General features: G+C 40.1%; 2 protein-coding genes across 4 annotated transcripts in view; one reads left to right on the top strand and one right to left on the bottom strand.

The window, feature by feature from the left end:
• Positions 1-5,422, bottom strand: part of elp4 (elongator acetyltransferase complex subunit 4) — a 64,585-nt gene extending 59,163 nt beyond the window's left edge. For both annotated transcript variants that reach the window (XR_012590613.1, XM_074613358.1), the window contains exons 1-2: positions 5,222-5,422; positions 2,701-2,736 (exon numbers count right to left, since the gene is read on the bottom strand). Coding sequence is in view for 1 of the 2 variants with exons in the window: in XM_074613358.1 (XP_074469459.1) it covers positions 2,701-2,736; positions 5,222-5,399 (214 nt within the window). In the remaining variant the exon portion in view is untranslated. The remainder of the gene's footprint in view (positions 1-2,700; positions 2,737-5,221) is intronic.
• Positions 5,399-22,221, top strand: immp1l (inner mitochondrial membrane peptidase subunit 1). Of its 2 annotated transcripts, none has more exons than XM_074613370.1 (6): positions 5,399-5,582; positions 13,930-14,040; positions 14,148-14,236; positions 14,829-14,955; positions 20,675-20,785; positions 22,068-22,221. In XM_074613370.1, the coding sequence occupies exons 2-6, from the start codon at positions 13,936-13,938 to the stop codon at positions 22,146-22,148; spliced, it is 513 nt and encodes a 170-aa protein (XP_074469471.1). In that variant the 5' UTR covers positions 5,399-5,582; positions 13,930-13,935; the 3' UTR covers positions 22,149-22,221. The 2 variants fall into 2 exon arrangements, with proteins under 2 accessions (XP_074469471.1, XP_074469480.1); XM_074613379.1 differs by lacking the exon at positions 5,399-5,582 and adding an exon at positions 11,647-11,738.
• Positions 22,222-23,785: the final 1,564 nt, after the last annotated feature.

The following is a 23,785-nucleotide window of genomic DNA, read 5'->3' as shown; positions in this document are numbered from 1 at the left end:
ATATCGTTGTCCAAAGAATCTATATAATATCTAATCATGATGAAACTAGGGATTCACACCCCGAGTCTTCTACATAAATACTAAAACTATGCTCAAATCTAAGATAATTAATATTCAAAGTGCACTTTAAAGCTTTGAAATGCATGTAAAACAATCAGGCCATATTTAATAGTAATTATTACGGGTGCATTAAAAGGGAAAACACATTCACTTAAACTAACAGAATGAAACCATACATGGTCAACATAATAAGCACTGGGAAGCTTTGTTCCTTCCATTACGAAAACACAAGAGATGAGAGATCTCCAGACAGCAGCCATACTGAGCTGATCCCCCTCCAGTTGACAAATCAGGACGGACAGCTCAAGACACTTCAAAGGCAGACGACGACCAGTCTGATAATTTTATGTCTGTGTCTCACAAACAGGCCATCACGGCTAAAGGGGCAGACTGTAGGAGACGACTGCCTGAAACAAACACAAACAAACACACACTCCAAACTCCCCCCGTCCCACACACACACACACACACAACAAAATAGACAGCAGTGTGCACACACACACACACACACACACACACACACACACACACACACACACACCGCTCTTTCAGAGACAAACACAAGAGAGCTCACACACGCATTTCACCTTTACTGTGTCTCTCATTACCAGATGAAACCAACCGTACGTTGATTCCCAAAATGGAAGGGAAGAACGCATTAGTGTATAATCACTGACTCCTGCATCGATTGGGGGGGTGAATTAAAGGGCAAAGCAATATCATCTGTTGGTATAGGCCTTTGCTACACACAAATTACAGCTTCAAGGGGAAACAAGAATACCTTAACCTTACTGTCTACCAGTGCATATAGCCTAGCCTATGATGAATGATAATAACAATAATAACACGGTGGAAGACATTTATGCGCATAGAAAACCCACTTGCTTTGAATGTACTTCCGAAAACTTCTATAACACATCTGCAGATGAGCATATCCATTAAGTATCAGAGTGGATGTGTGAACACCTGGGATTCTAACTAGAGACCCTCAGGTCATTAGTCTATTTGCTATTCTGCTAGACGGTGACACGCTAACCACAAAGAGCCCGAGAACAGACAGACAGTATCATTAGCTACTGAAGGGCTACTGAATTCAGCTTTGGGGGTACATTTGATTTTTGGCTATACATGAATATGTAATATATGTACTTTCAGCGATGTGTTAATGCAGTCATTCAATATATATATACTGTATATGACTTAGAGAGTTGCCGAAAAGCTGAAGGCTATAATGAACCAGAAAAGAGTAGCTTATATGCATCTTCCTGGCTTAAAGTATTTAAAGGAACAGTGTACAGGATGTAGTAACATCTAGTGGTAAGGTTGCAGATTGAAACCTCTCCCGTGTGCCAAGCGGGTAGGAGAACTACGGTGGCCGACGAGCATACGCGAATCTCTAGAGACAGTTGTTGTAAGAGTAGCGTAGGTCATTTGGAGAATAGCAGAGCCAGTGCGTAGAGTGCGTGTGTAGGTGTCAAGTGAGTGGTGAAGCATGAGAGAGAGCGCGGTGGCGAATGTGTGAGCAAACAAGTGAGCTAGTGGAGCAGAGGACAGAGTTAGTTTAGCTCTGTGAATATCAAGTGAATGTTCAGTGGAAGTTGCAGTTTGTGCAGAAATAAATGCTGCAGCTCCTCAAGACCAACAGAGGTTTCCTGTGTCTTGTTTCCCGGCGGCTGAGTGGAGTGACGGGGGGTTACCTCCAGAGCGAGTAACGTTATCGAATCTGGCCCAAGCAGGAAAAGTTAACACAGTGGTTTGTTCGTTCTGGGCTACTGTAGAAACATGGCGACTGGCTCCGTGAAGAGAGAACCCGCTCCCTATTTAGATATAAACGGCTCATTCTATGGTAACGAAAACAACGATTCTTATTTTCAGGTGATTATACACTAAAGAAAACATACTTATTAATATCATATTCTATTTCTGCCAATAGATACCCCTAAATGTACACACTGTTCCTTTAATATTGTATATGATGTAAACTGTATTTCAATGCACTGACGTCATCCGAGGCATCTTCTATTGACAGTAGTTCATTAGTTGCAACGTTTTCCTCCATGGCTCCATTCAGAGCAAATAAAAGGACATGGCTTCAGGTATTAAAACATCGCTTTATGAACTATAATGAACACATCAAACTTGCTCATGAAGCCTAAAGACAAAAAGGCTTGTACTGTGTGTACTATGGAGTCACATGCACTCTATTCGCCACAGACTGTGTAACATGTGTCACATGTACTATTTGGTACAAGTTACTCTCATTTATAAATGGCTATAACTCAAGACTTTGGTGTCTGATGACAATTTAACAAAGGATTAGCAAAATGACTCACCAGAAGATATAGTTATAGTATCTGCTAATATAATATTATTAATGCTATTAGGTATCCAATTAAATGTGTACTTGAACTTCCTGGAAAATAGCCCATCCTCAGTGGGGACCTTATGCTGCATTAGTGAGAGCAGCACAAAAGTCTAACCAATAAAGTTATTACACATTTTTTAACAATCCTATTAAAAAGGCTGTTTTGTCCAATCACAACACCTTTGTCTCCATAACTGGACATATTACATCACATTAAGGAATCCTTTTAATGGGACCTTTAAACCAGTGTTCAATTAGTCAAGTCAGATGCTCACCTATGAGGAGCACTGTTCCAACTGCTAACCCGCCACCTGTTTGTGAAGACAAAAAAAAAACAATATCATTTTTTTAAAATAATATCAGTCACACAATACAGACAAGGTCTTACTCTGAATCAATGTGAACCCCTTGAGGCCTCCCTTTGGCCAACTGCTGCTTCCTTCACTCTCTCTTCCGGTCTCCACAGCTGTGTATTCATCTTTATAAGAAAAGAGTTATTTTTCACAGCAGGCCTTTTGACTTGTCACAGTAGGAAAAGCACAGGTGTTACTAATAACAGTAATAGTGTTGGCTGCTTTCTGTTCAAGTGTCCCAGTAAACTGTGACAATGAGCACAATAGCAGGACCTCGACACTGAAGCAGCTGAATGGAATTAAGCCATCGTTAACTGTATTGTTTACACCTGTGCTTTTCCTACTGTGACATGTCAAAATGTCTTCTGTAAAAAGGCCTGTTGGAGAACTGGATATCTGAAGAGACGTCTCACATGTTTTGTTTTCATATTGTTTATGGCAAGAGTTTCATTAACCCTGTTGAAACTCTAAGACCACTGGAGAACTAAGAGCATTTCAGGCCAGTCCGTCATTATTCTGACTGTTTTACTAAATCCAATCAACACACAGAATATATATATATTTTTTTCATTTAACCCACAATATTAGTGGGTTCTGCTTGACCTTGCTCTTATGTGCCAGCGCAGGGGAGTATATGGCTGGTAATCTCAGACTACAGTGGTTTAGGCTGAGAAAACAAGAAAATGACATCTCAGTTGTTGCCAGCAAATTTTGCTTAGTTACAACACAAATATGTTACAGAAAATAAGCATGAAATAGATCAGTTGTATAAAATGCTTTACAGGTCAAATAAACAAGAAACCGGGCATGACATTTCCATTTACACACTGTTATATTTCTGTCAGAACGCCTAACACATAGAAAAGCTTGTGTGTAAGTAGTTGCCTTTATTAGACACATGGACACATACAGATTCAATATATCTTATGAGAATCTACCAACTATTCAAAATGCGAAATTTGTCTCTATTCAAGGGGGGGCTAATATGCCATAAAACATTTATTGAGACCTGCCATTTATTGCCTTCTGGCCACAAATACATAAAGACTATCCCCATCCAGGCATTGAAGAGTAAATGGGGATAAGGATAGGAATAATCTTGTTTTGTGTAATTTTAAGTTAATTTTAGTTTATTTCCAATATAATGTTTTAAAAAACAACCAGAAAGTGGCATCCTATTCCTCATAAAATATGTGCAGGTAACACAATATCAGTAGGCTACACTGCAGCATTTACACAGACAAACTCCTCATAACCACACCAAAGTGCCTTATCACTTGCTCATCCCTGTACTCATCACATGTGTGTCAAGTTGTGATACACAACTTTTGCTGGCATGCCAATTCTATCAAGACATTTGTTTTATTTAAATGAAGGACAGCTGTTACATGAAAATGCATTAAGATTAAACAGGGACATCATAGGATTTTTGGACTATTTTGGTCCTTGGTGGTTTAAATGCTTCCTTTCTGGCATTTTAAGTTAATTTACTTTTAGTTTATTTCCAATATAATGTTTTAAAAAACAACCAGAAAGTGACATCCTATTCCTCATTAAATATTTGCAAGGTAACACACACTATCAGTTGGCTACACTGCAGCATTTACACAGACAAACTGCTCTTAACCACACTAAAGTGTATCAGTGCCTTATCACTTACTCATCACATGTGTGTCAAGTTGTGATACACAACTTTTGCATGCCATTTTGGCATGCCAATTCTATCAAGACATTTGTTTTATTTAAATGACAGCTGTTACATGAGAATGCATTAAGATTAAACAGGGACATCATAGTATTTTTTGGACTATTTTGGTCCTTAGTGGCTTTAAATGCTTCCTTTTCTGGCATCATCTTAAGAAGTGCATATTAATGTATAGACACAACTTCAAGCAAATACCTTTTTGTGGGCCATGCACATTTCAATGTGAATACAATTATTCATTCATTCATTCTCACTGTGCAATATCATTTTCCACTTGTGCAATATTGTTAATAGTCTGTTTATTGTCAATACTGTATATACTGCTCCTATTTTTATACTTCCTTCTATTTAAATGGTTCATATTTTTGTTACACTTTGTTTAGCTCTTTTTTTTTGACTGTGTTAGCTGATGCATCTTGTTTTTTGCACTATCCCCTTTGCTGCTGTACACTGCTAATAAACTAATAAAGGAATATCTTATCTTATTATAGTTGCTATGGAAATAGGTTGCTTAGGAATCTGCATAGCAACCATAATGCTAACGTTAACTTTCACTCCTTTTGGCACAGATTATAGCCTATTATCCTGACAGTAACACAAAGTCCATAATCTGTGTTAGATAACTAAACATCTCCTCTTTGAGAAACATTATTATTTAGTCCCCTAGTGTGTGTAGTTAATGTTACACTGAGAAACACAGTTAGCCTGTGTAAGCAGCACACTCAACAGCAGACTGACCGAGCAGATAGTCCAGTGACGTGACACCGGTGGAGACTAAGAGCTGTCCGTTTTGCACCGACGGTCTGGTACCGGCTATGGAGATTAACTTGCTCCTGGTTTTCTTCTGGAAACTCGTGTTATTGAACGCTGAACGCTCAGCTAAGGGTTTCCCCACACTGCTCATGGGAGCTGCCATACTGCTCTAGTAACGTGGTGTGACGCCTGGTAATGTTTTGGCGCGTGTTGTCCAGTCAGAGGAGACGTTGGTTGGCGCGCGACCAATGAGAGCAGAGATTGTTACAGTGCTGCTCGCAGTGAGGAAGCTGTCAAGAGGAGTTTGTTGTAGTCTACTTGGAGCATTGGATCAGTCATTCAGTAGGTGAGTAAAGCTGCAGTACATTGTTACATATTTATCATGTCTGTTTTAAATGAGAGTTTATGTGTTTTAGAGCAGTGGCCAGCAGCTATTCTGTGTCTTAAAAAAGTCACATAACGCATGGCTTTGTGCTGCTTTGACCTTGTTGGTTCATTGCATAACAACAGCCAGATTGGAATTAACTACAATTAAAACAGTTGGACTACATGACACATGAACAAGCTGTAGGCAGGGTATACAATCCTTAGCATGGTAGATGTCAGGCTCAATGAGGAGAACATATAGCCTACATAATGTGAATGGGGAAATTATGTTCAATAAGCAGGAATCAGCTATACACTGAATTGCTGCACTGTATAATAGATTGCCTTAAGTGTCACTGATTTTTGGAAAACTGATGGACAGCCTAAGAGACAACCACAACAACAACACATAATAGATGTAACTCACACTCTGCCTTTCATTTACTCCTCTACTTCATGTTTTTTTTTACATTTATCCTTTGATATTGCAATATATTGTTATTAGTTGTTTTTTATTTGTTTGTTTGTTTTATTGACACAACAAACATTAAGTATTCCTTTATTGTTTTCTTCCATGTACGTGCATGTTCTTTTTTTATTTATATTTATTATTGAATTGAAGCTTATATAATATAGGGGGGAATATATATAATATTGTTCACCTGACAGTCATGCCAATAAAGCAAATTGAATTGAATTGAATAGAAATTGGAAACTGAATTTGTGTTTTAACACACACAGCAACATTTAAATGAGACACACTCACACCTGTATGTAAAGCAGCCATAAACTGCCAGAAAGTGGACTATGTTAGATGCATTCATGATTCACAGTATGTGCACATATTAAAACTATGTAATTTAACACAGCAAAAAAAAAAAAAAAAAAAAATGTTTTTACTACAGTACAACACATTACTTTTTAAATTTCAAATGTTAATCTATCTGCACTACCTTAAACTTAAAACACGCACTATCTGGACTATCTGCATCTATCTGCACTACCTGCAACCAGCTCTCCTAACCACTGGTGCACTTTAAACTTACTTTACACAACAGCCCATATACCATTTTATAGTCTGCACATATTACATCTATTTATTGTACTCTGCATTTTTTTATTGACGGACAGTACACGCTATGTCCATTCACTATGTCCATTCACTATGTATATTCTGTATTTCTATTTCTTTTTGTACACCTATACCTCTGTATCTGCGCTTTGCTGCTTTAACAGCTGAATTTCCCCCCGGGGATTAATAAAGGTTCATCTTATCTTATCTTATCTTATCTTATCTTAAATCAGAACAGAAATGCTTTGTGCCAGTGTATTATTGACAAATGACAATGGAGTATATTACGATGTTGAGCGCAGTGTATCAGTATAAGAGACTATATCACAATAGCTGCATGGCTCATTTATTCCACCTCTTTTCTTTTCTATTGTATTTTATTTTATTCTATTCCCTGTAGAGGCATGGCTTTTGTAAAAAAAAGAAGAAAAAAAAAGAAAAAGGATACATTAAATTGTCAATCTACTAACTTACACCCTTAGGTCATGTCTAGTGTGATGTAATAAATAGGTCATCGATTGACGTTGTACAAGTGCATCATAACACAGAGCAGTTTCATGGGCCTGTGCACATGGCAGCAGCTATATGTAAACTGCTATATATGTGTATTTGTGGTTATATAGTCATTTTTAAGTTGACAGTGAATGTCAATGTGGATCCCTGCGTGTCACATCTCCCAATCACATTCAGTTTGAAGGGCTCAGCAGGTATAAAGGTGAGGCGAGGAATGCTCAGCACTGAAAGCATACAGTAGAGTAGGAAGCTTGAGCATTGCAGCTCAAGGATAGCTGTGGATAGATGTGATAAGCACCAACATCTTCTAAACGGTACTCTCAGTTTTAAAGTTGTGAATAATGATTACAGGCTAATGAGCATTATAGGCTTGAAGTTGATAACGCCAACACAGACTATTGCTGCTTATACTGCTGCTCTACACCAATTCAGTGTAACCAGTGTAACCTGATGATGAACTGCTGACATCTTCCTTTTTAAATTGAAATACATTCATGTTACTGTTAAGTTTTCCTGAAACATATTAGTAAAGTGGAGCATTTGAGATCCAGTTGTAGTCGTCTTGGAATGGTAAAATAGGGGGAAAAAATATGCATTACACATCTGTTTCATTTTGAGCAATTTTCTATTTCAAAGATACAACAAAGATATTGTAGATTTTGCCATTGTTAGAAAAAGTTATTTGTTTGATATAGATTTTGACTAAGAGTGGTCCAGAATACATTCTTACTTATATCTATAATATATTATCAATATTATTTTTTTTAATTGAGCGCATTGTGACTGCCCTTCTGTATGCTGAAGTCTCCAACATTAACAACAACTAAAATATTTTGAAATAGGGGTGTCGCGATATACCGGTATTGGTGATAACCATGATATTTACAAATTAAATATTGATATTGTGTTAATAATACACATATGATGATACCGTGTAAATAATCCAGCGCCTCTTAAATCATTTAATACATACAGTAATGGTTACAGACTCTCTACCTCCCACCCGTATTTAGAGCGGTCAAAATGAACAATAAACAAAGTTAAAGATGAATTTAACTGATAGCATTATTAGTCTTTTTTTTCTTCAAATTTTCTATAGATATCGTGATAATATCGTTATTGAGTTTTGGCCACAATAATCGTGTAGTGAAACTCTGATATTGGGACAGCCCTACTTTGAACTCCTACAGAAGACATTTTGACAAGCCACAGTAGGAAAAGCAGGTAAACAATCAAATGAATAATGGATATATGACATTAAGCTGCTTTGGTTACAGGGTCACTTTCACACTGTCATGGATGCTTTAATAGAGCGGAGCCATCATTAATGTTATTAGTAATACCCTTTTCCTAATATGACAAGTCAACATGTCTGCTGTGAGAGAGGTCTCTTTGGACGATGGAAACCTCTTTCACATATTTCAAGAACTCTAAATGTTCTGTCAGATCAGGCGGATCGCTGGCAGGCGAAGGGACAGTTTCTTTAGTACTGTATAATGTCCACTATTAAACACTGACTGTCTGATGAGTGATCAGTGTAATCCTTAAGACAGCTGTAGAAAAGCTTTGTGTGGCAGAGAGAGGCCAGCGGCAGCACAAGATCACAGGACACTGTAAGGCTCCAGAGGAGGCAATAGCCCAACTGCTCACTTTACAAATGCTCTCAGCAGAGGCAGTCCTGCTGTTTTGACAGCACTGTTGAGATTTATATGTGCTGACAGGAGACCAAGGGAATATATCATGACTGACAACACTGGGCATTGTGGAAAGCCTATATGAGACAAATAAGATGCACTGCCTGACCTGCATCTCAGACGGAGGAGAGCCTGCCTCAGCAGTGCAGCGTGCAGGATGTAGGAGCACTCTGCTGTGGAAACTTTCTACAGTCACCTAATTTCCAATTGTCTCAAATCCCAATTTAACCCTTGGGCTCTGGAGCACAATTCGGTCTGTGGTAGTGTAAATACAGCAGCCTAATTGTACAACAATAACATAATTTTCCCTCTTTTTCAACGTGTCATCTGTGCATGTTTTTGTTTTTCTGTAGTCAGTTTTATCAGTCTCTGTATCTGATTGAGCTATATAATGGCAGCAGTCATAACATGTCAGACCTTTCCTGGTCAGCTTGTTTTGGTTTCTTCAGTGTAATTCTGCCATCAGTAGCAGCGGTACACTTCTTGTGTCCGGCGGATGCAAGATTATCATCACCATGGACCATATTTGTTTTGTTAGCGTTTAAAATAAAGTCATATTCTAAGGGCACAAGTACAATAAGGGTAGGATGGGTTTTGTATGCAGCTAGTTTTATCTAAGGATTGGATTTTTTCCATTTATTCAATATCCCACATTGTGAATAGATTTATTTTGATTTCCTGAGATTTTTTTTTGCTGATATGGCATGAAATAAAGCAAGCCATATTGAGCTTGACTTATAGGTTTAAAAAAAATAAACAATGGAATCATATATTTAATTTAGAATGAAAGGAAAACACATTCTGAAAAATCACAGGTTTACTTTTAGGTCGAGGTGTCTGTCATTAGCTGGTGTTAAAATATATCGGGCTTTGTCGTGAGCCGGCCGGTGCAAAACACAAACTCCTTTGTGAATCTGATGCAACAACCAGATAAGATCTGTCAATTCTCTCAGCACCATGCGTTCGCTTGTGGTCAATACAATAAGGCTTAGCGGCTGATTTTTCCATTCTATGTAATTGGCTGGGGACTCTGTCAACCCACACTTCCTTTCAATTCATAGCAGTTGTATTCATATCACTTGGCTATTATTTGCTCTGGCTGACCCATTGATTGTAGGTTTAAACCCTCAGCTCCTCAAATAGTAACCTCGCTCAGCTGTTTCACGGCTATGTTGCCGTTAGCAACAATGAAAAGAGCAATATGGAGATCAGTTGCTTCAATTAAGCCTCTTGATAGAAGACAGACCTAGAGGAGACACACAGTACTCTGTGACTGGGACTTTTACATCTGTCACTCTCCGTCCAGCCAGGTGTCTGAGTCTAAATCAGCAGGATTAGCTCTGATTGCACTGATAGTTGAAACAGACCCCCCCGGTTGACAAACCTCCTCCTTTTTATAGATCACATTAAGATCAAATCAAGCCCTGCGCAACAGGAATAATGCCCCACCCTCCTCTGCCTTCTGCTGCCCAGAGGAAGACATCAGAGGTGGGATTGGTCGCCTCTCTGGTGCTGCCTGCTCCTCCAGACTCCCTTCCATCTGGGATCCTCAGGGAGAAAAAGAATATCTGACAAGGGGCTTGTAAGCCTCTTAGCCCCCCTGTTGCCCAGCTCTCTCTCAGCCCATGTTTTCCTAATTTAGTTGTGTAAGGAGTCCACTGCAAGGCCCTTATGTGCCGTTTGGATTGTGATTCTCTTTGTGGTTCTAATAGACTGGCCATGTTTATCAATTAACACTAGTCCGCCAGTGGCAGGTTCAAATCTCTGGAGACCAGCGGCGGTAATTCCTTTCTGAATATTTCCTTATGGCTTCAATAATGTGTGTTTAATTTGGTGTCAATTCCAATATGCTGTTATTGACTTCACCACAATTTCTTTTTTGCTTGCTGTTTCCTTTAAAGTATTTCAAAACGCAATGGAACTGGACGCGTAACTTTGACAAAAATGTTGCAACAATTAATCGATTAGTTGTCAATTATTAAATGAATCTCCAACTATATTTTGATAATCGATTAATTAGTTTGAGTCATTTTTAAGAAAAAAAAAGAAGTAAAAATTCTCTTTTTCCAGCTTATTAAACGTGAACATTTTCTGTTTTCTTTACTCCTCTATCACAGTAAACTGAATATCTTTGAGTTGTGGACAAAACAAGACATTTGAGGGATGTCATCTTGGACTTTGGGAAACACTGATCAACATTTTCACTATTTTCATTAGCAATAGGATATTTTTATCATTAAATCACAACCTTTAAGACATGTCATATGTGTTGATGCATCTAGATACCGGTCTTGAGTATGACAATTTACTTAACCATTAGAACTTGCCAAGGTCATTTCATTGTTTTCATCCTGAGGACGCATCACATTTGATGATATGAAAGAACAATAACAGCTTATAACAACAATGCTCATCAACTTTTGAGAGACTATTTCCATTTTCCTCATGGATGTGTCTGTCATACCGACATTCAGGAAGCCTCTTTATTCATGTCAATACTGACGGCAGAAATACACCTCATTCCTCGTTTATTTTTGCAGCAAATTATACACTTAAAATGCTTTTTGACAGCTTTGCGGACACAGTGATAGGCATCCCCATTATTGCTACACTTTATGCTCAAAACAAAAAAATCATCTACTTGTGATCGCTCTGCCCTGAGTGAACGGGGCTCCCTCAGTAAGAGGATCACAGAGTTAAACACACAATGAGGTGTTTCAATCCACAGCTATTCATTTGGGATCCCCCTCTTTTCCCCACTGTAGCGCTGCGCTGTGACCGCGGGAGGTCGGTGGCCACAGATGGTTCTGCAGAGAGCGCTGCGCTGACTTTCTTTGTTTTCCCATGGACATGTTTGGTGTGTAATCCTGGATTAACAGAGAGACTTTGTGTTAATTTACAGCTGTAATACGGCATTCAATTAATGTTGGTGCTCCTGGGTATTAAGAGATATTGTGGGTTGCCTGACTCTTTGCTCGGGGGAGTTGGAGTGATCCAATCAGAGGTCTCTGTGGATGTCCACCTAATTCTGAATCCCGGAGGAGTCACTGCAGCTCATATACACTTTCTATGAAACACATAGGTAATGCTTTTGTCTGTGCACAGTCACACCACATGCGCACACACACAGGCACACACTATCAATGACAGAGGGTGCCTCAGAAAACCAGGCGGCTGCATATGGACTCTCTTGATATCAGTCACTGGCCGTGTGATCTTGTTATGCAAAGTCCCTTAATCCCTACCTATGATGAATGCAGGCTGGAATGGAGGGGGGGATCTGAAACAGAGATATGAGGGCAGCTGTAAGGGAGGCTGTCCACTATGCTTTGCGAATGAGTGCTATAGCAGAGATTCCTGATCCCCAGCCTAGCAGAAGGAAGAGCACATGTGAGATCATGTCTGAGGGTGCGTTACAGCGCCGCAATGACAAGAGACGCTGGTGGAGGAAGCTGAGGGCAAGACGAATAGAGCTGAACACGTCGCCTTAGCGCAGACCTAGAGATTCACATTAACCTTTAGACCACTTGCTTCCCAACAGAGGAATTATAGGGCCAGAGGTGTCGTTGTACCAGCTGTGGGAGGACTGAGTTTATGAGAGCAAGAGACCAGAGCAGGATGTGACTGGAAAGGGGCACTTCATTTGGGCCCTGTGCTGAGCGCATATATGTACCCCCGTCACCCGCTCCAGCGCCGTTATTCACAGTGGCGGCAAAAAGCAGAGGGTTGCCAGGGGTGATCAGGGGAAAGAGTGGAGTAGCAGCACACGGGGAGGTGGAAGCATGGAGTTGGTCTTTTTTGGATCAGAGAGGACGGCGAACGGGCCAAAGAGACAAACCATGCTAGGGATGAAAGAATAGATAGAGGGTTTAATAGGTGGAATATAGTTGGCATGAATGAGAGAGCTTTGTGTGTGTGTGTGTTTGTATGTGTGTGTGAGAAGAGCGGAGGGGGGTAATGGGATTAGGGGTAACACCTTTGGCAGGGCTGGGAGAGCCACCTGACACCCGGTCTGTTGGGGACCTGGGGAGAAAGGGGGGGCGGAGGTGGCGGGGGCAAGGGAGAAATTGGGGGTCTAATCCGTGTCCATCTTTGGGAAGTCATTCCCAGAGCTCTGAGGATTTGGGGCTTTGGTTTCCGCTCTACTTGCTTTTGTTAATAATACCCTGGGAGGGAGAGAAGACATGGAGAGAGAAAGAGGGGAAGAGGCAGAAGGAATAAGGGAGACGGAGAAAAAAGATTTCTTTACCCTGTGGTGGACTGGCAGGACAGCGGCCTGAGCTAAAAAATGTTTGAAGTGCAGACTAACCTCTGAGCCAAGCTGTGTCTATTCTTTTCAAAAACATACAGTTTCAATCTGTTTGCGTATTTGCATGTGTGTGTGTGTGTGCAGGTGCGCCTGCATACACACACTGCGCACGACACCGTGTGCAAAGATTGACTCACTTTCTTCTGTCCATCCAACAGGTTGCAGCTTGAGTAAAAGTCAATAACCTGAGTGTGGCTGTGGATGTTTGCTCAGAAGACACGCGGGTAGTCTTTGTGTGTGTTTGTGTGACAGAGCGTTTGCAGGAGGGGGCGCTGGGGGTGTCTTTGTGTTTCTATGGTGCTGACAGAAGTTGATAACCGCTCTAATGATTGTGGCGGTCGCGGAGGCAGCACAGTGTCGGGGACTAGCTGCGGAGCTGCTTGGCTGGATGTGTCACAGCCTCTGTGTTTGTCCATCACCTGAGCGCTAAGGTGTTGATTGGTCCATCCTACACAGGATCAAAGTTCAGGGCAGTTTTCTGGTGTGAACCGGCCGCTCAGCCTCTGAGAATGAAACACCAGGGAATGTGCCATCTTAGCAGTAGGCCAACTGTGACAACCTTGTCCACACCTTTTAGAAATTAAACCCCAAACAGCTTTTGTTCTTCTTTGAAATCCTGTGAGGACATAAGCCTACCATAAATGGATCAAACACTGAATCATGTTCTCACCACTGTCTGTATAGAGCATATGATACGCTGACATTGTGCCATAACCTTTGGTTGTGTTTCGTGCCGCAGGTGGAGATGTTCCGCAGCGTGCTGGGGAAGACCTTGGGGTTCGTGGGCTACACTGTCCAGTATGGCTGCATTGCACATTGTGCCTTTGAATACATTGGAGAATTTGTGGTGGTTCGTATTATTATTAAGATTACAGAATTAATGACTGACTATTATTTTTCTCAAATTATGTTGTTCACAAGAAATAGTCATGTTTTTTTGTTGTTGTTTTGCTTCAGTGTTCTGGTCCGTCCATGGAGCCCACCATCGTCAACCATGATATCGTCTTCTCTGAACGGATGAGTCGTCAGCTTTGCAAAATACAAAAGTGGGTTCCAGTCAGTGGATTCATACTGTATGTGCTGTAGGCAAAAAGAGGACACAGTAACCATGTTGGAATTAGGGCTGGGCGATATGGCCAAAATCTTCCATCCCATAATTTCATTTCTCGATAACAATATAGTATATCACATTATAGCATGTTTTCTGGTAATTCAATAAATAAATAGTCTATATGAAATAACCACAAAGCTTATTTTGCTTACTCCTCTGTGAGTATTTTCTCATTTTAAGTGAGTGCAAAATGAACATTTTAACGTTTTAAGGAAAGTAACATAGGCATGGCCAATATCGCAATAGAAACGATGTAGAAAAATATATACAATAGATATTTTTATATTCTTTTGATGATGTATATCATCATATTCCCCAGCCCTAGTTGGAATATGTAGAGACATTGCACAATTTATATGATTCACTGCAAGACACCTTTTTGTTTCTTAAAGGAGTAAAGGAAAGGATGGCAGAAATTTCCTACAAATACACATCATAAATAAAACAAGATTTTTGCATTTTGTTGTGAATCACTGCACCCTGAGTTGTTACAGATTAAGTGATTGTGTTTATGTTTATCTTTTCAGGGGCGATATAGTAATTGCCAAGAGTCCCTTTGACCCGAATATGAACATTTGTAAAAGGGTGATTGGACTGGAGGGTGACAAGGTGTGCACAAGTTCCCCATCGGATCTGTTCAAGGCCCACACATATGTGAGTACGTTTACATCATACGTTTGTTGAAAATGTCATGATTTCCAGCCGATTACTTATACATCCCGTGATTACCTGCTTTACCAAAGAAGGTTCCTGGTAGCAGTTTGAGCGTCTCTTTTGAACAAAAAAGGTAAAAAAAAGTTGTAGTAAAATAGAGAATGAAAGAGGAATGCGTTTACGACAACATATTTGATAGTTTGTTTCCGCCTAAAATGACAAACAGAATCTCTATGCATAATGCAAAACCGTCTCTCAGTTTGTCTTTGGTTTTCTTTGTGTCTGTGTACCGCAGTCTATAGACTATCATAGTTGTTTACATTTTAGGCCGCGCACATCCATTTTGTGTCATTGGTCAAAATATCAGCTTTTGACAACACCTATATTTCCTCAGAACAGTGATAAAACCAGAGAGTGAGCAGGGGTTCTGCTGCTGAAACCACTGTCATTGCTTTTCTATTACTACTCTCCCCAACGCCCACAGCTCAGGCCTGCAATCTCTCTGAAGCCTGTTAGAGTTAGTGCCAGCCGAGTGGACAGACTGATGGGTGGGCGGAGGTGTGCGTGTGTTTGTGTGTATGTATGTGTGTGTGTGTGTGTATGTGTGTGTGTATATGTCTGCAAACCAAAGGTTGCCTTGCATGTTGCATGTTTTTGAATGTATTGTGTATTTTCTAGACTATGGGCAGACTATTGAATGAGTTCAGCAAAACATAGCATAAGGCCAAGCCTGTAAGTGTCATTCAACAAATGAAATAGGAAATAAAGAGCTTTCCTCTTCTACCATCTTCACCCCCAAACACAGAGGACTGAACTTGTGATAGGTGACATCATTGCATTGCGATTCGTGATCCCAGGATGTAGTGACGGATGTTTCACTTTGAGTCATTTTTAAACTTCCCACTAGGTGAAAAGTTACTATATTTTTAGTTCAGGATAAAAAATGATCGTCTGCATTCATATTGAATGCTCTTTCACTTTCATTCACTTATATCTCGCAGCTACCAAAACCAATCAGTAGATGAGAGTATCTTGGTGGCATGCTGTAGGTTTCAGGCCACTTTGTAAATCTTCAAAGCTGTCTGTTCATTAATCTGTTTTCTATAGTTAATCCAAATCGAGACCATGGATATCTGCTTCACACCCATTATGAATATGGTTTCCTGTGTTAAAGGGATGGTTTTGGGATGGTTTAAAGTTTAAACCATCCCAAAACTCATAAACCTCACTTGCCTTTGTAAAACAGGATTGTTTTTAACTTTTGTAGCTGTGTCCAGTTTCAAATGTAACTTTTTGATTAAAAAAAGGAGATCATACCAGAATAAACACATCACTCTTTTTGCCTGCGTGTGCTGTAACATCTCGACTCAAATCAATTTTGAGGATTGAAAAAGAATCACTATAATGAACTACAGTTCACACAAATACAATTCATATTAGTCATGGTGTGACAATATATAATATAGAGTATTGTGTAATTTAATACAAGGGCCTCTGTTCAGTCAATGCATGTGGTGAGTTGAACAGTTCAATGTGTTTTCTGTTTAGAATAGGATTGCAAAAAAAATTTTTTTTTTCATAATCTGTTGTTTTTTTTGTTGTCGTTGTTTTTTGAGTAATTGATTAATTGTGTGTGTATTAAATGCCAAACACACCTAAACGCCTAAATCCCCAAGATTAACTATTATTTTCATTGTCGATTAATCTGTCTGGATTAATCGATTAGTTATTTGGTCTATAAAATATCAGAAAATGGTGAAAAATGTTGATCTGTCATCAAAGCCCAAGATGACGTCCTCTAATGTCTTGTTTTGTCCACAACTCAAAGATATTCAGTTTACTGTCATAGAGGAGTAGAGAAACCAGAAAATATTCACATTTAAGTAGCTGGAATCTGAGAATTTAGACTTTCTTTTTCTCTTAAAAAAATGACTCAAACTGATTAATTGATTATCAAAATAATTGCTGATTAATTTAATATTTGACAACTATTACTTCTTCTATTACATTATAACTACTCTACTTCTAACAGTCCATAACTCAACAAAATTCAGTTTACAGTGATATAAAACTAAGAAAAGCACCAAATCCTCACATTTGAGAAGCTGGAAACAGAGGATATTCTTAAACAATTGAAATGAATAGTCGACTGCCAAAATTGCTGCAGATTAATCAAAGTAGATTCATAAATAAATCTGTGCTCATGTATTGTTTGTCACCACTGTCACACATCAGACTGTTTTTGTTTCTCCAGTGCTTCGGTTTTATGTCACACATGCTGCTGAAATACTACTCATTTTTGAAAATACAAAACTGCTTAATTTGAAAAAGTCCTAACACTGTGGCATTGTATTTGACCCATCAGTTTCTCAACCCTACATATTAGTTTTATTCATTTTATCTGATCAAATTATTGTTTTTTTAAATGCAGTAAAATAACGCAGAGCTGACAGTGATAATTGTAAAGCTCCAATATAAGGACAGGAAACTTTGTTCCCTAGTACAACAAATGTATGACAGGAGTTGTGCTCACAACAGGAATAGAGAGACAGAGAGAGAAAAAATACTGAGTGTATATGATTTTTTGGGGGGAGTTTTCGGGGTGGGACAATTTCCCCCTTTGAGACCGCATTTATAGGCATAAGAAAGTGACCTTGTGTCTTGTTTTTGGTCACGTACATCTTGAAAAATACAGGAAATGTTGCATGTGTATTTGTAATACCTTGCTTCTCTAAACTGTTACAGTTGTCACTTCATGAACAAAGCAGGTGAGAAGCTTGAAATAACCACTGGGATAGTCTACACACAAAGCTAATTGTCACCAAGCACTTTTTATATCATGCAGCTTTGTCATATTAATTTTTTTTTTTAACTCCCAGGATCAAAATCACCGGCTTTATGTGACAGCATTTGAGGTAACTGAGAAAATACCCGCTGTTAACATAAATGTTTGGGCTCCCTCAGGGAGTTTTTTCCCCAGAGGATGTATGTGTTTGTGTGGGACTATTAGGATGGTGTGAGGCATTATGGGTGGACCTGTAAAGATGAATTTTGGAAGGTGGTGTTTAGACCCTGTCATCACCTCCCTTTTTTGTTCTGACAGACCGGCAGGTCCTCTCCACCCTCAGAGATCCAACAGCAGACTAATTGCCCTGTCACCTTTTAGGAATCATTTCTGTGTCTGAGCTATTGTGTCAAAACAATGACACTTGATCCCTAATATTACAGCAAAGCGAGGGAGAGAGAGGGTGACAGAGAGAGAGAGATGAAATGTCCTCATATGTTCTGTTCTTTGCAGTAAAGATAGACAGAATAATATGGTGAAAGATGAACTCTATAAGCCTGTATGTATTTAAGCTGAACCTCAATCATGTTAACGTAATGAGCACTGTAATGGTGCGGCTGTTAAACAACACACCTCCACCGCAAGGAGAGCTCCGGTTTCAGTGCCTCTCGACACGTCTCTGACAGGTACACAATGCCTCGCTTCGACCCAGCCTACAACCGCAGGACGGGTGCAATCTCTGCCATCCATCACGCCAGAGCCGCCGCCGGCAGAAGTGACTCCACATCTAAGTACTGCAACTCTGTGTTCGGCCTACCTGGATCTTTGGAAAGCTTTTTGGCTGGCAACATCTGTTGATGACAGTTTCATCTGTCAAAACGACATGTTTATACAGTACTGTTTATGTGCTAAACTGACGAATGATTTGGGTGTTTCCACACCACCCTGTCTACAGAGAAGCTTCTGAAACCTTCATGTGCAGGCAAAATATCAAGTTGCTTTGTGACCATTTACAGGTGCTTGAAACAGCAGTTGTCTTTGAAAAGCAGAGTCAAGGATGGTGCATTATCTGGTTACACCGCTGCTTTGCATCAAGGTCTGAGCTTCGCCTTTGACTTACTCATTTTCTTTTTCCTTGTTCACACACCTGCGACTTGCAAGGTGATATGCATAGGCTTTCATCCTCGTGCTGGCTGCAGTACAGCAGGTCAAGTTTCAGACCTCTTCACTTTCTCACTTTCCTGAAATACTGCTCGGTTGATCATTAAAGGACCAGTGCGTAACATTTAGGGGGATCTATTGGCAGAAATGGAATATAATATTAATAAGTATGTTTTCTTTAGTGTATGAATCACCTGAAAATTAGAATCGTGTTTTCGTTACCTTAGAATGAGACGTTTATATCTACATAGGGAGGGGTCCTCTCTTCACAGAGCCAGCTACCATGTTTCTACAGTAGCCCAGAAGGGACAAACCACTGTTAACTTTTCCTGCTTGGGCCGAAGTCAATCACGTTACTCGCTCTGGAGTTAACCGACAGGAAACAAGACACAGGAAACCTCTGCTGGCAGCTGCTTTACTCAGGTTTCTCTATGAGGTCATTTGTTTTACAGGACTCAAAATCAAATCAATTACTTTAGTTGTTGTTGATCGGATTGACAGACCTTCATATTACTCAGACTGGATCCTAAATGGAATATTAGTGATGTGTGAAGTTTGTGTGTGTGTGTGTGTGTGTGTGTCTGCAATGGTTTCACCAAAGTCTGGACAGCCGTTTGAAATGTCTCAATCACACCTCTTTAGGATGAGCACAACGAAGATGATGCTATTTTTGTTTTCTAGAAGATGAGGAGAAACGGGGGGTTCTGGTTTGGCAGATGACAAACGGTGGTGTTTCTCTTTCCTGTGCTTGGGAGCCAGCATATGTTACCATGTTAATGAGGTGTAATGGTGGGAATCCAGCATGCTGACATATGGTTCTCAGATGACTCCTTTAATGATATTCATTTGTGTCGTCGTTATTCAGTGAGTTGTTTACCTCGTGTTAGGTCAACATGTCACTGGCTCGTGATTATGTCACATCATCTGTCTCAATTATCGAATATGAAACGAAACGCAGCGTCCCACAGTCGGACTGAAGGCTCCAATCAGAGAGCAGGGTGATGGGACTACGTGCAGAGGCGAAGACGTGACGTCACCTCAGTGTGGATAATATTCTTTATTCATGTTATTCTCTTTTCCTCCAGAAGACTTTTGCCGTTAAAAAGTTAGGGAACACAAAAATAGACTCGTGGATTGTGATGCCCATTATGACAATATAATGTGTTGTTGATCCTGTCTGCACATATAGGGGGGACAGCGCACTTAATTAGGGCCTTGACAAGCCTACTCTCCTAAAGTGATGAGATTAATCATAATTGGTGTCACTGTGAATTAGAGCCCGCTTGGATGACCGCCCCACTGGCAGGTCGGACCGCGGTGGAGACCCTTGGACACTGCTGCTAGCCGCAGCTTAGCCCTCTCTATCTCCCTTTTTTCCCTCTCTGTCTCTGCCCAGCTATCTCAGGCCCCTCTCTTGCTTTGCCCTCCCTGGGTAAGAGGGGCGCACATCTCAGCCAACAGCCTAATGACCCCGTTTGAAGTTCTTCTAAATCCCCCCCGACCCTGCCCGTTACCCATGACCCCTCTCCTAAGACGGTTCGGGGTTAAAGAGGGACAGGCAGGTTGACGTTAAGATAGGCTGAGGAGGGAGGGACGGCTGAGGCGACTCGTTGGGGTAGGGGGTGGGGTTAAGGTGGATTCACACTATACATAACTCACTTTTACAAGTTAAAGTTGAGCAGAGATTTGTTTTCTATTTGATTCCTGTGTTGCGGGGTAAAACAGTCCACATGTTAATAATTTGTTTTGCCCTCTTTCCATGTGTGTTTTCAGGTTCCAAAAGGCCATATATGGCTGGAAGGGGATAACCTTAGGAATTCCACTGACTCAAGGAGCTATGGCCCAATTCCCTATGCCCTCATCCGAGGGCGTGTTTGCCTAAAGGTAACGGGGGAGGTGCATTGTATGTTGTCATGTATTTAAAGTAGGGATGTCAATCGATTAAAATATTTGATTGTGATTAATCGCATAATTGTCCATAGTTGATAGCGATTATCGCAAATTAATCACACATCAGTTCAAAATGTACCTCAAAAGAAGATTCGTTAAGTATTTAATACTCTTATCAACATGGGAGTGGGCAAATATGCTTTATGCAAATGTATGTACAGTATATATTTATTATTGGAAATCAATTAACAACACAAAACAATGACAAATATTGTCCAGAAAGCCTCACAGGTACTGCATTTAGCATAAGAAATATGCTCAAAGCCACAACAGCTGTCAGTGTGCTGACTTGACTACGACATGCCCCAAACTGCATGTGATTATCATAAAGTGGGCATATCTGTAAAGGAGAGACTCGTGTGTACCCATAAAACCCATTTTCATTCACATATCTTGAGGTCAGAGGTCAAGGGACCCCTTTTGAAAATGGCCACGACAGTTTTTCCTCGCCAAAATTTAGCATAAGTTTGAAGCGTTAACCTGCTTTCCGACAAGCTAGTATGACAGTTTGTACCAATGGGTTCCTTAGGTTTTCTAGTTTCATATGATACCAGTATCTTCACTCTAGCTTTAAAACTGAGCCTACTACAACCTAAAAATCGCAAGTTGCGTTAATGCGTTAAAGCGAATTTGCGTTAACGTGTTGTCGCGTTTACTTTGACAGCCCTAATTTAAAGAAATGTGTTCTATTGCAAAATCAGGAGAATAGTTTTGATTAAGTCTCTCATATATGGGCTCTAACAGTGTTAGATGTTGAACTCCTTTTTTTCTCTTCATCTGGTTTTTCATTAGTCCAGTACAGCCATTTTTAAGCACAATTCAGAGACGTGAGTCAGTTGGAAGTTCAAAGCGAGTGTGTCTGATTGACCAAAGCCTGGACAACATATTGTCTAGCTTTCCATTCTGCTGTGTTGTCATGTCACTGGATGTCATAGCAACCACGACCCTGGAAACAGGTCAGCCAACCTTCTGTCCGTCCGATTGGACGGCGGCACTCCACTGGAGGCCCTATTACGACAGCTGATGAAATAACAAGATCTACTATGAAGTCAGACACATCATTAAAAGCCATATTAGCAAAAGTGTCCAAGAAGAAGTGAGATAAAGTGTTGCACATAATGGTTAAAAAGTACTTTATTTTGTTATTTTTATTATAATTTTTTATAATCTCTCTCTTCTTAACCCATTGTTTCTCTATACCCTTTGTCCTATACAGCTCTGGCCGCCACCTAGTTTTGGGACCCTCGATGAAAGCCCAACCAGACGGATCATTAAAACTCAGAGTGACTCAGACTGACTCATTCACTTTGTTTGTACCGTACGTTACTTTGTCTTCAACCATTTTTGAATAAAGCTGATATTTATTTAAATTTTGTATTTGAAATCATGGTTATTCTTTAATCATGCTGATTTAATCAGTATTTTGAAGGGGAAAACACCATGCAATCATACATGCTTCATATCTATTGTACTGTTTTATAACTCATTGTCATCTTACAGTGTGTTGGCTGTAGCTGTGCAGCACCATAGGAACAAGCACATAAAGCTGTGTCTGTGGAGCTGCTAATGGCAGAGAGTGGGCAGTGGCAAAGATGAGATGCACAAGGTTTATGTTGGGGTTTATGTCCTGCTCTGTCAGTAATAAGACACACAAATAACTAACTTTTAAATTAACACATTTATATCAAATCATACCTGACATACACTGGAATGGTTATTGTGGTTGAATTTAACTGCTTCATTTAATTGGCTCCGAAAAACACCTAAATCACATAATTGCATGACAGTTGTACATGTGCTTTAAACAGGGATATCTGTCTAAATCTATAAACTATGACCTCAGGAAAGACGTGTCTCATTCCCTTAAAAAAAATATTAATTTCATGTTTACCCTTTCTTAGTATTATGGTAAAACAAAAGCTCTCTTATTGTTTAATATTTCATTAGGCTGCCGAGGCAATTGAAAAAATGTTAACATTTCCCATTTAACCATACAATATTAATAAGCACTTAGTAAGGGCCTCACTCACCACTCCAAACATTGTGTGCGTGTGTGTGTGCGTGCCCAAACCAGAGTCTCACACCCAGTATGTTACATGCACTTAAGACACAGCATTATTGTCAGCTTTCTGTAGTAACCACACGTCATGTTTAAACCTGGTTTCTCTTATCGGGGCAAAGGACTAAGAGAAAATTGGTAAACACAGCTGCTTTAGAGAAGCCTGACTTCTTGGTCATATATATGTTTAACCGGGTTTCTAACAGGATTTTTACAGGAGTGCATGTGCATGACAAAGACTTTACAGGGGAAGTAAAGTGGCAGAAAGAAGAGCATTGTGCATCGTTTTTTTGTATCCAAAATAATGAAATCCAAAACTGGAATAAACCAAAGCTAAAATAAGTAATACAGTTTGCAGGTAAAATTCAAACACAAGCGCACACAAGAAAAACTGTAGTCACTAAAGAGCCTAGAACAAAACATAGTGACTTAGCGAATGCAACAACTTTACAGAAATCTGACCAGAGGGGAAAAACGGTTGTGTTAACATATTTTTTATCAGCCTGCTGACTCTCACAAAAAGCCCTGCGCTGTTGCCCATTTCTGCGGCCTGCTCATCCTCCTCAGACCTTCCTGGACGTGGGGACACAACAGCACATTCACATACTGAGCCGTGTGGAAGCTCAGCTGGTCATTCTCCGAGGCAGAGAGGGACTCTTCTCCTTGGAGCTCCCCAGGGGAAGTGAGTTCCAGGCAGCCGTGGGTCCCTGTCCAGCTGCTTCCCCTGTCTGGAGAGGGCCAGAGGGTCAGAGACAAGGCTCCCTGTGACACTGAATTATCTGCCTGAGTGTGATTGTGCCTGCTGGGAGGGATGCTTAAGATTGTGTCAGCGTCTGTGTGTGTGTGCATATGAAAAATATTTATGCAGGGTTTTG

The sequence above is a fragment of the Sebastes fasciatus genome, chromosome 2 (assembly GCF_043250625.1).
Source record: "Sebastes fasciatus isolate fSebFas1 chromosome 2, fSebFas1.pri, whole genome shotgun sequence".
NCBI lineage: Eukaryota > Metazoa > Chordata > Actinopteri > Perciformes > Sebastidae > Sebastes > Sebastes fasciatus.
The sequence above is the reverse complement of the archived record's forward strand: the minus strand, read 5'-3'. Positions and strand labels throughout refer to the sequence as shown.